The 12,044-nt window shown below is 42.8% G+C and overlaps 1 protein-coding gene across 2 annotated transcripts in view; it reads left to right on the top strand.

Moving 5' to 3' along the window:
* Positions 1 to 12,044, top strand: part of ITGA10 (integrin subunit alpha 10) — a 285,816-nt gene that overhangs the window by 205,452 nt on the left and 68,320 nt on the right. For both annotated transcript variants that reach the window (XM_069217945.1, XM_069217946.1), the window contains exons 19-20: positions 2,590 to 2,675; positions 5,227 to 5,368. In XM_069217945.1, the coding sequence (XP_069074046.1) occupies positions 2,590 to 2,675; positions 5,227 to 5,368 (228 nt within the window). The remainder of the gene's footprint in view (positions 1 to 2,589; positions 2,676 to 5,226; positions 5,369 to 12,044) is intronic.

The raw sequence follows: 12,044 nt of genomic DNA, 5'->3' as shown, positions 1-12,044 counted from the left end.
ACACACTTTGCCACCTCAAGGACTAAACAGTTTAATCTTCTTAAAGACCCTAGAGCCCAGTAGAGGCTGAGCATTAGAGCATAATGGAGTTCAGAGGGGGTTCACAGTGCACACTCACTCACTCCCACCCATGCATTCACACACACCCACACCCACACCCATTCACATCACACACTATCATGTACACATGCATTCATGCATATAAGCACGCACCAGACAATAAATAAAAACCTAACCCTTACCTTCTGCAGCATCTCTGGAGGGAAGCCTCTGAGGTTCCCACAGGGTTGGAACTGCTGCTTCCTCTCATTGTCTGACCTTAGATCAGTCAATGAGAGGAGGTGAATGTCCTTACCTCATCACAGAGTATGGGATCACTCAGAGATGCTGATCCCCATCCTCTCTGTGATGATGTGCCAGTGATAGACCCCCAGCCCTGGGTAGTTCAGGGCTTAAAAGTGCAACTCCCAGGTCCAAGGCTATCTCTTACACTCCCCTACATCATTTGTGGGAGGACTTTGTAGCGCTTTGCGAGGCTGAAGAGGTCACTCCCACATGAGCACTGATATCTTCAGCCCAGCAAAGTTCAGCTCGGGCAACCAGGTGCCCACACATTTAGGCATGGTATGGCATCTGGCTGCCTGACTTGAACATAAAGAGTTTCTGTCAGGCTGACCTTTCCTCGGCCTGCCAGACACTCCTTATGTTGGGAAAAAGGTAGAGGAGGGTGCAGCCCATCCGCTATTAAGGATAGGCCACTGCTGCCATTGACCAAACTGATGCTAAGGCTATCTGCCAAAATAAAAGCATCTGGTTCACCAATGTACTTGTGGTCAGCCGCATGAAGAAAACTATCCCTCCTTTTGCTTTCACGTCAGTCTCCAAACATCATAAATGCCTCCCTTAAGTCAGTAGCCACACCTAACCCTCTAAACATGCCACCATAACCTGACACCTGCAGAAGCCAAACACTGACCCAAAAACCTTCCTGAGTACAGGCCCATTTTCAACTTCCAAATCTCAGCAAGATCCTAGAAAATTGTTGAGGTAGTCCCAAGACCCTGTGGAAGTAACTATTACCAATATAGCCATCAATCTGGGGTGAGAGCCACAAGGAACCCACATAGCTCTGGCAAATATGTGGGATGATGTCCATCTCTCATTAAAAAGAAGGAAACAATCTCTTATTTGTTGACCTTTCCACTATTGCTGACCACACAATACATTTGACAGACTATAAAATTGAGCGGGAATATTTGTCACAATTGTTTTTCCTCTTTTGCAACCTTTATATGCAAGCTTCTATGAAATTGGCACAACGTCTGGAGCAGTACCAAATAAACTTACAAGCATAATCAGATGAAAACAAGTCCATTTCCAGTCTAGTTGAAACACAAACACTGCTAACATCACCAGAAGTCTGGCCCACATACTACTGGAAGAGCATGGTGTCTGCTGCCAGGAGCATAGCCTGGGCATTAAGGTTAGGGGGGGGGGTGAGCTTCAGATTTTCCAACGATCACGCTGGGATATCATGTTAAAACACATTCTGTGAGAAGCACTACATGATGGTGGTTTAAGAGACAGTGGAAAGAGAGAGGAGGGTTGATTGTTCGGGGCACTACAACATTTTTCAAGCTAATTAATATTTTCAATGCCTTTAAAAAAGAGAGAGAGAGAGAGTGTGTGTGTGTGTGTGTGGTTATGTCTGTGTGGGAATGTACAAATTCCAGGTGAAATCCAACAGACACTCCCCTTCCCCCAGCCGTGAAGCTATGCCCCTGTCTGCTCTTGAACAGCACCAAGGAAGATTGTAAAGGGAAAGGTGAAGCTCTCTCACTCCTGTTTGACTGGTCCTTTGGCACTGAACCTCTCCTTTAGCCATTACGAAAGCCACTAGCCTTGACTTCACATTTAATTCAGACCATCAGGTGGAACTGAAGAGAGCCCTCTCCATGTTTTACCTGCACTGTTGAAACTGCATCTCAACTGGCATCTCTAAGTCACGCATTGCCAGGTTACAAACAATATAAAACCAGGCTTCCAGAATAAGCCTTAGAATTCGAAAATGGCTATACCATGACTGCTAAGGGAGCTCTTCAATGATTACCAGACAAAGACACTGATAGCTCCTCAGTTCTATTTCTATTCTATATCACACCCTGGAGGAATGCCCCTTACTAATATGTTTACAAATAATGCTCCTTACATGACAAAACAAGACAAACTGCTTTAGTCCTTTCGTGTCACTGTTAACCCTCACCCTCAGCCCTTTCAAATATGTTCTGGCTAATGTTTTGGTACAATGCAATGTAACTATACCACTCTGTAACAGCTTCTCACCTTGAGATACTCTTCCCTGAAGGAGCTGTTGTCGTACCTGTATTGTAAGTCACACAGCCCATTAATAATGGGCTTATATATTTTTTATGTAGGAGTACGCTTCAGGGCTTGCATATGAATTGACATGGTCTCAGTTAAAGAGACAAGACAACTATCACAGCATCAATTCTGTGTCCACCTTCATAAACAATCATCAATGAAGTATCCACCTCCTTTCAGAATATTTTTAATCTCCTTTCATTTCAGGTCCCATTTTTTAAAGACTGTGGGGATGATGAAGAATGTGTCCCGGATTTGGTTCTGCAGGCCCGCATGGACATTGTGGGGAACAGGTAAGTAATGCTGTGAGGGATCAAGAAGAGGTGGCACGGTGGACATAGGAAGATAGGCAATTCTTGAATCAGTGGCTATAATTTGGCTTCAGCATCTCTGATATAGTTTTAGCAGTAAAGGATGTTAAACCTGGTCCACACTATTAGTAAATTTGAAGCCTCAAATGAAAAGGAGTGTCAAACAAGACTTGATGCACAAATGTGCATCTGTCCAAAATTACCTCCCACAGCCACTGACGTGATAAAAAACCCAGAGAGAACATGTCTCTGTACAGATACATACACGCACCCAGTCAGCACACTGAGCTTAAGATATAAAACAAAAATAAGAACAAATGCCCAAAGTTTTGCTTTGGAGCCCACCATCAATGCTGCCAAATGATGTGGTTGTCAAATAGCAAGGCTGATTAGACTTGATTCCACCTCATGCTTCTTTTATCTCATTTTTACCTCACTTTTGCAGATTTTCCCAGCCCTGCTTTCTCTATTGTTTACAGATCTTCTTTTCTTTCTTCTTTTTCTCTTTTCTGCTTTTCTGTTGCTCTGCCTCATATTCAATGAAGTCCCAGTCCCTGAAATTGAGTGACAGTTGTCAGCACTTGCATCCATCAGCACAAATTAAGCACTGTCGGAATAGAGAACTAGACTTTCCATAGACATGCCTCTTCGCAAAAGGAATCATGATCACTTTCCAGTTTACTAAAACGAGCCATGCAACACTGCCCTCGCCTTTCTTAATATAGACACTAACATTTCCAATGTTCCTGAGATATGTGGACCTCTTTTGACCACACCTGTAATTTTACCTTTCTTTCTCCCTCATGGTCATAAATTCTTATGGGTCACCCCTCTCTGTTCTTCCAGAGTACAAAACCTATATACTTTCACCATGCGCTCTTTTTAAATTACTGCTGCCACTGTGGTTTGTTTGCTTTCTTATTGGTAGACTTTGTTTCCACCTCAATCCTTAGTATTTTCTTCTTCCATTTTGCACCAGAAATTGAACAGATCAAACATAAGAGCCGCTGACAGCATGATACCATAGCTGCACATGAAGACATAAAGGCAACCAAGACCAAAGGACAACAAGCATAACACAATGAAAAAATACAGGACATAACGACCATCTACACGGATACAAGGAATGATCTATTTATTCATATTGATGTTCTTAAGACCACATGTACCTCCAGTATTGACACTTACTCAATTATATCATGGCAACACTATAGATTCATGAGTATAAACGTAAATAAAGCGCATCCTGCTAATATATAATGCACGCTAAAGCACAATTAACAAACTTAAATTTTAACCAGACAACTACACAATGTATGTTGTGCAGGTATAAGTTGTTCAGATGATCACCTTCAATTTAGTACTAACCTGGTCGCATTCAGTCCTACAAGGACTTAAAAATTGGAAAGCAACAGGCAAGTTGCATCATTCTCTGCATTTTATTTGGCCCCAAAGTCGAGGAGAGAGGAACTTTACACCCTGTGGCTGCAGGCAAAAGGTTGCAAGATATTCTCAAATTATGGGGTTCAGAATGCGGAGCTCCCTTTGCATCAATTTATTCCACTTGGAAGCATGGTTTGTTTTGAACGATGCTTCAGCCATGGCTTATTTTCATACAAGCATAAATAGATAATATCAGTAGGTGGAGATCAGCTTGTTGAACAAGATGAGTTGCTATATAGGCAGATGCAGAGAAACAGGAGCAGAAATAGACAGAAAGATCTATAGAAATAGAGATATATGATAAAGTGATGCACTAATCAATTGGTTTGTAGACAGACAAAGACGTGGGAGAGATAAATGGATGGAAAGACAGACAAATCACATAAGTGAACAGATAGCAAGTGGATGCACGGATGAACGGACAGACGGATATTGGGTGAATGCTCTTCGCAAATGGTTATAAAGAAGCTGTGTTGGGGTTGAGCCTTTCATGCTTCCAAGGGAAATGCCACTGTGAACTGAAATTAGGTGATAATGGAATTCTGCTGTCATTTATATGCTGCTATATAATCCTAGCAGTGGGATCAATTGTACCCTATTGCTGTTACTACATCCCTAGCCCGAAGCCCTGAAGCAAAGTAGCAGCCATTATATTGCAGAAAGTAGAATATAACTGATGCTTTTCCAGTTATGCATTGATGCTTCTATTTGAATTTACAATCATGTGAAAAATTGAGACACCATCTTAAGGTTCTGCTGTGTTACAGCTTAAGATACATCTGACCATCAGCTTGTCACCAATCCCCAACAAGGCACACATTTTGTTGTTAATAAATAACAGTTAAAAAGTTAAAGTGAAATATATTTGTCACATTAGGTTTACCTACTTTTAAAACATGATTAGGACAAGATACATTTCAGATATGAATAACGAGTAGTGCACATATTAGAGGGAGTATAGGCCAATTCAGCATTATGCACACAAAGAGGGTGGGAATGGGCTAGAGCAGTACTCGCTTCCATGTACTACTAACAGATGAAGTATCTATATGTGCATTTACCATTGCCTTTTTCCTTTTATACTTTCTAGACATAAGCCCTACATCGTCCAGAGAGGTAAGAAGAAAGTAAGCGTAGACATCATCCTTGAAAATAGAAAAGAAAATGCTTACAACACCAGTCTGAAGATTTGGTTTACTAAAAATCTTCACTTTTCCAGCATGTCTGTCAAGGTACGTTTTCTCCCTTTTCACTTGATCCTTGTCTCCTTTATGGTGTATGCTATAAATGGTCCATACAGGTTGCTTTGGTACATATCGAATTATGCTTCATGGAGCTATCCAAGCCATATCCCCAGGTTTTTTACATTTTTATTGTTTTTAATTAAAAACCACCATCATTTCTTTCAGATTCCATGGGGTCACTTTGCATTGATTTGGATGTAGGTGCACTTAGCTCCATGCGCGGCTCCTCCGCTAGGGCGGAGGAGCGTCACCCCCAAGCCAGCAGCTGCTGCAAACCTTTTACTAAAAAACTATAATAAACTTTGTTTATTATCGGTTTTTAGTAAAAGGGGCGGGGCCACGGGCTGTGACGACGCTCCCGCTCAGAGCACATGTGTGTTTGGCCGGCTTTCTCGGGACGGCCAAATACACATGCGCAGTAGGCTCACTCCAGCCCAGCAACACAGTTGCCGGGCTGGAGAGATCATGCACAGGCTCCCAGTCTGTCTGGAAGTGGCCTGGCTGGGCACTCCCAGCCAATCCTGACGCTGCTCTGAGCAGTGTCAGGATTGGCGGCAGGGCCATCTTGGAGCCTGTGCTTGCAGCCTGCCTGCATTAGAGGAACAGTGCGGCGGTGACGGCGGCGATAAAGTTTTTTTTTTTTTCAAATTATTTTCACCACCACACCCCCTGCGCTCACCGCCCGCCTCCTGTTATCACCACGAACGGCTCCTCCTTAGCTCATGATATCAAAGAAGGAACACGATTTAAAAAAAAATCAAGAAAATAAATATTGAAAACGCACAGTTTTAATCGGTGCCACACTGGGATACTGAAAATAGCACAGGCAGCATGAGTGCATGCATCCCCACAACCATTCAATTTCTGGTTGTCTCGAGCTAGAGTTAGCAACTAGCCAGCATTTCACTGACATGATTGATATTTTTAGGTCAAAGCCAAAAAAAACCTTGAAAATCATCTGAAGTAGGGGCGTGGCTTGCGCCCAAGCAAGATAGCTGACAGAGCTGTCTGCTCCACTCCTGATCCTCAGCTTTCAGGACTCGACGAACAACTGTCAACGGAAAACAACCCGGGAATAATCATAGTAGCACACAGAATCAAGTTATGTGTTAAGCAACTCTGATCCCTGCCGCAATCTGAGGGATTCCTGCAGATTCTAAAGGTGCAGACACCATGAAGAAGGAATCAAGATGGCAAACTCGCTCGACTCTGCTTACCGCAGAGCGAAACACTGACAGTGACAGTGGCGCAAAGTGCCGTAGGACGAACAGGGGCTAACTAGTGGTGCTAATCACAACCTGGGGTCCCAAGGGATCCCCATGGCCATCTGAAGGATCGTCTAAGCCCAGGGAATTACCAAGCCACACAAGGTTCATTTCTGTCATCCTGGGCCAAACCCTAGAAGAATAATTAAAAAGAGCTGTGCCACGCTCGCTCATGGGGGCCTGGGAACTCCTATCGCCTCATCGCTTACAATGACCACTGGGCATAACATCGCAAAGTACATGAATACCTAGCGACTCCACCCACAGACCTTACATCATATTCCTGCAGCGCTCCACGAGGCCCACTCACTGTCGGTGACAGTAAAAGAAGTTGCAGCCTCCCATAAACTGTGGAACGCACGCTTCAGCCGTCCAGGGGTTGAATATTGCCTACACTGATCAAAGAGAAGGTCAAAGACCAACACAAAGATTTTCCCCCGCATCCTCACAACAAAGTGTGCACCATACTATTATTTGCGTGGGAGCGACACAATGTCAACTGAGGGCGCAGGGGGGGGGGGGGGGGGTGAGCATTGCAGAATTCTGGTGTATTCTCACCAGCAGACCTTGTAGTTCCCGGGTGGCTCCTGCTGCACAGTCGATTCTGCGGCCACTTTGCTGGCTACATGAGAGTACAAACAAAATTAGCACCGTTGATACAGCAGCTCATAACTACAACATCACAGTATATTGACCCGATTGCGCATGGTTTGGCCCACTGCCACAGCGAGCCACTAAAAGCCTGCTTGCTACAAAGCAGATGCTGACACGGAAATCGATACTGAGCTAACCTCTTGCCATAAACTCATTGTGAAACCAGACAAATCTAGCAACAATAGTGTCACCTCACCTTCTCCGCGAATCAAGCAGCTCTAGCATAACAGCCACAACAAACCTTGCAGACTGCTGCTATACCAAGCACTTAAAGAGATGTAAACAAATACTTCCCCAGTGGTCTCCCTTGAGCTCAGGCCGGACCTTCACGACCCTTCACAATGGCTGACCATAGTGGCAAAGAAGCCAAAGAGATTAGAGCGGGCAAGGACAATAAGACAACCCTAAAATGAACCAAGGCTGAGCCACTGCTGGCAGACTCACCAATTGAATCAAAAATTGACCCTGGGGCAAGGTTAGATAAGATTTTATAATTACTTGGAGCCCTACATGACCTAGCCCAAAAAAACAGAGCAAACACAGATTCCATGCATCACGATTTACAAGCGCTGCACAGTGATTTTCAGAACATGGCGGGCAGGCTAACAGAAGCAGAAAACAGAATTGGAATATTAGAGGACACAGCAACATCAGAGAAAAAATGAAATAAAGTGACCACCAGTAGGATTAAAACAAATCTATGGATATTTGACCTTGTGGAGAAGGTGGAAGAAGGGTCAAACTTGTGTGCTGAGTTCCTGGAGGCATGGATATCACGTACCCTTAGATCAGATTCGACAAAGACTTTGAGATTGAAAGAGTTCATAGAGTCCCAATGGGCAAACCTTGATTAACCCCTCCAACCTGATCTCCAATCCAAGAGCAATGATATTCAGACCCCTACACTTTCACTGCATAAAAACGTATTCTTGCTCATGTGAGAAAAATCCAGCATATCCAATGGAATGGCTCCAGAATCAACATTGCTCAGGACTACCCCGAAGAGACATTCGGATTTGTAGGCCCTTCCAAATTCTGAATTGTCATCCTTGGAATGTTTTTCACGAATCCCACTGAACTACAAAAAATTCTGGATTTCTTCCAATTCCTGCAGCTATGGTAATATGACTTACATCTCTAACTACATGCACTGAGAAAATCGTTGACCACAGCTTGGTTTGAGTAGACGAGACACCATTAAAAACGTAATCTGTTATTTTGCCTTTGTAGACCCATAAGACCCACACTTTGAGAAGGTCTTTCTAAGGTTCATTGGTTCTTTGGTGCTATGGTGACATGTTATGATATCCCACTGGTAACAGGAAGCCGTAACAATGCCTTGAAATCAGAATTTATCTGAAGTTCTGACTAACCAGACATTGACTATTCTGCCCAATGCTGAAACTTTCTAGAAGGGATAATGATGATTTGTGTTGTATATTTTTACATTCGTCACAATGCAACTCTTCTCCATATTTACCACCATTCCATAGAAGGTTGCTAATTTAATTACATTTTGCCGTACCACCCTAAGCTATCTAATTCTGACACATTAGACATGGTGGCAGACAGGAGACCGAAAGTGTAGCTGTTATAAAAACCTTTTTTGGTATCTCTACATGACCCTATATGTGCTGTAGACTCTCTACTTGCACTAAATGTATATGTCCGCACAGCGGAAACCTCAGTGTCCTTCTCCCATCATGGATGAAAGGGGATTGTGTTTGCATACTATAGAGTTAATCAAACCTCTGTTTGAATAGTGGCACTATTGAGAACATAAGTATTATTTGTGCTTCTGTAAAACCCATCAGACCCACACAGTTGGATGGTCTTCCTAAGGTTCTTTCCTTCTCTGGTTTTGTGGTGCTATGGGAACTGAATATGGTGTCCCACTGGTAACATGAAGCTGAAAATATGTTGTGAAACCAGACTTTATCTGGAGTTATACCTAATCAAACATTGACTAGTCAGCCCTATACTGAAACCATCTATTTTATGTTGTAAATAGTTATGATCGTCAAAATACAACTCCTCTCCATTTCTACTGCCATTTCATAGGTGGTTGCTAATTTCATTAAATTTTGCTCTAGTTCCAAATCAATAACCATGGAAGCAGACAGGAGGCTGAGACTGCTGCTGTTATGAGACCTTACTTGGAATTCCTACACAACCCAACATGCACTGTAGACCACCTACTTGTGCTAAAGGCATATGTCCTGCACAGCAGACTCTCCGGTGTCCCTGTCCCACCATGGCCGAAAGTGGGATGTGTTTTATTGGATTATGTACAATACATACATAACCCTATTGTTATTGTTATTGAGATCAAAGTTAACTCATTCTACTAGTGTGTTGCTCCTTATCCTTGTATTTAACTCAACTATGTTGACTTCTTTTGAGGATCAGGTAGCTCCTCAGTTGGTTTGGGACAGGTCGTTTGTGGCCATTAGCGCCCCGTATAGATATGGGGTGGGGAATTGAGTTTCTGTCACATTTCACGGGAAAGGTGGAGGGTGGGTTTGGTCTTGGGATTATTTTCTATGTTGACTGCTTTTATTTGTTATTTTGACTTTTAATGCTTGTCTCTATCTCTGTCGCTGATCTACCCCTGCTCTTTCCCTTTGCTCCTCTTCCTACTTTTGACTACTTGATAGGCCCACCATAGTTCATCATCTCAGCAGACATCTGAACCTACGGCATATCACTGTACTCAAATGAAAAGATTATCTGCCCTACTTTACCTAAAACACACACAAGTTTATTTAGACTTGCTCATGGACACATGCTTTGGTTCTTACTTACCCAGATGTATTTTTACTACACCAAGACAATTCACTCCAGCCTAATTCCTCCACCACTCAAAATTCTCTCCTTGAATCACCCGGTCAAACATAGAACAATTGCAGAATATTGTAACAAATTAAAAGAGGGCATTATTTCACTGCAGGAGAAACCAATGAAATTTATTCAGGACGCAAAATTCTATAGACCGTAGATCGCAGAGATCTGCATCTCCCTTGCTCCACACAAAAAGAATGGTGTAGCCACCCTAATATACAGAAAATCTGACATATCTGTGTTACCACACACTCATGACCACATGGCAGATGGCTCATATCCAAGGCTAAGAGCGGAGACCTAGAATTTGTTAATGTTAATATCTATGCACCAAATGATAATGCAGTATCTTTCTGTATGGACCTAGATAAACAGTTGGAACTCCCCGGCAACCTGGGTATAATTATGGGAGGAGACTTTATCCTTTCAATGGACGGTAACCTTGACAGAATATCCCCACATATTTTCACAGTCAACAACTCTCATAAACAAATAAAACTCTGTTACAACAATAATAACCTAATAGACACCTGGTGAATATTTAACCCCATAGGGAGCAATTACACTTTTTACTCATCTCCATACCACTCCTTTTCGAGGTTAGACTATGTTTTGGTTACCTAGTGCCTACTCCAACTAGCCCATGCTCCGAAAATTGAGCCAATAGTAATTTCAGACCACGCCTGCGTGTCATTGGATCTCACCCTAAATGACCCCACCCCTCTGCCACAGCAATGACACTTAATTGATGGCCTACTCGATGATGCTGGTAATAGGGAAGAACTATAAAAGATTATTGATCATGTCCTCATAGAGAAGCACCCCGATGTCACGTCCCCAACCATAAGAAGGGGTGCACTTAAAGCCACACTTAGAGGCACTTTGATCCAACAAATGACACTCAAATAAAGATATCACCAACCATCTCAAAAGGTTACAAGCAAAGATTCAGGCTCTGGATAAACAACTTAGACACACTAAAGGTTCAAATGCTGTGCTGCACAAAGCAACTACAACTAAATCCTAAGTCAAGGGGGCCCGGAAATGGATCGATGTGGTAAACGCCAGAAAACTTTGCAACAGAAATAGAGCTGGAAAAACCTTAGCGAACTATTTAAAATGCACAAAAATAAGCCACATATATGCTGTAAGGAACTCCAAGGGGGAGTTTATATCATCTACGCAGGGTATTCGTGAATCCTTTAGATCATTCTACTCACACTTATACAATTCCAACTATCCTGCTTCCCTTTCAGCAAACAAAAAACCATCTTAACTTCTGTAATCTCCCTCAGATATCCCAACAAGACACCCTCGATTTTACCAGACCCATTACAGAAAAGTAAATTAGAGCAGCGACACACACGCTCAAATCTGGGAAATCCCCGACCCAGATGACTACTTGGCCAAATTCTACAAACTTTTCTGTGACAAAGTTACAAGACCTATCCAAGTAGTCTTCCACCAGTTCACTACCTCAGGTTACATTGTGGGCTGAGCTACAGAGGCTACAATCGTAGTGATCCAAAAAGTAGGGAAAGACCATCTAAACGTTAAAAAGTACATACTGATCTTCATCATCAGTCGCGATTATGAAATATATGCAAAGATTGCAGCTTGCATATCGGAGTTGGTAATACAGAACCTGATTAATAACTTACGAGCATGATTCCTAAAAGGTAGGCTTACAACACACAGTATTAGACTATTTAGTCATGTCCTGGAAAAAGCAAAATTGTACCACACACCCACAGTGACCTTGCACTAGATGCAGAAACGTCCTTCAACAAGGTCTCTTGGTCCTTTCTGGAGGCCACCCTTCACAGATACCAGTTAGGGAAAGACTTCATTTGTATGATCATCGCCCTATACTCAAACTCAACGGTGAGGGTCGGGGTTAACAG

The sequence above is a fragment of the Pleurodeles waltl genome, chromosome 12 (genome assembly GCF_031143425.1).
Source record: "Pleurodeles waltl isolate 20211129_DDA chromosome 12, aPleWal1.hap1.20221129, whole genome shotgun sequence".
Taxonomy (NCBI): domain Eukaryota; kingdom Metazoa; phylum Chordata; class Amphibia; order Caudata; family Salamandridae; genus Pleurodeles; species Pleurodeles waltl.
Note: the sequence above shows the minus strand (reverse complement) of the source record. Positions and strands in the feature narration are given on the sequence as shown.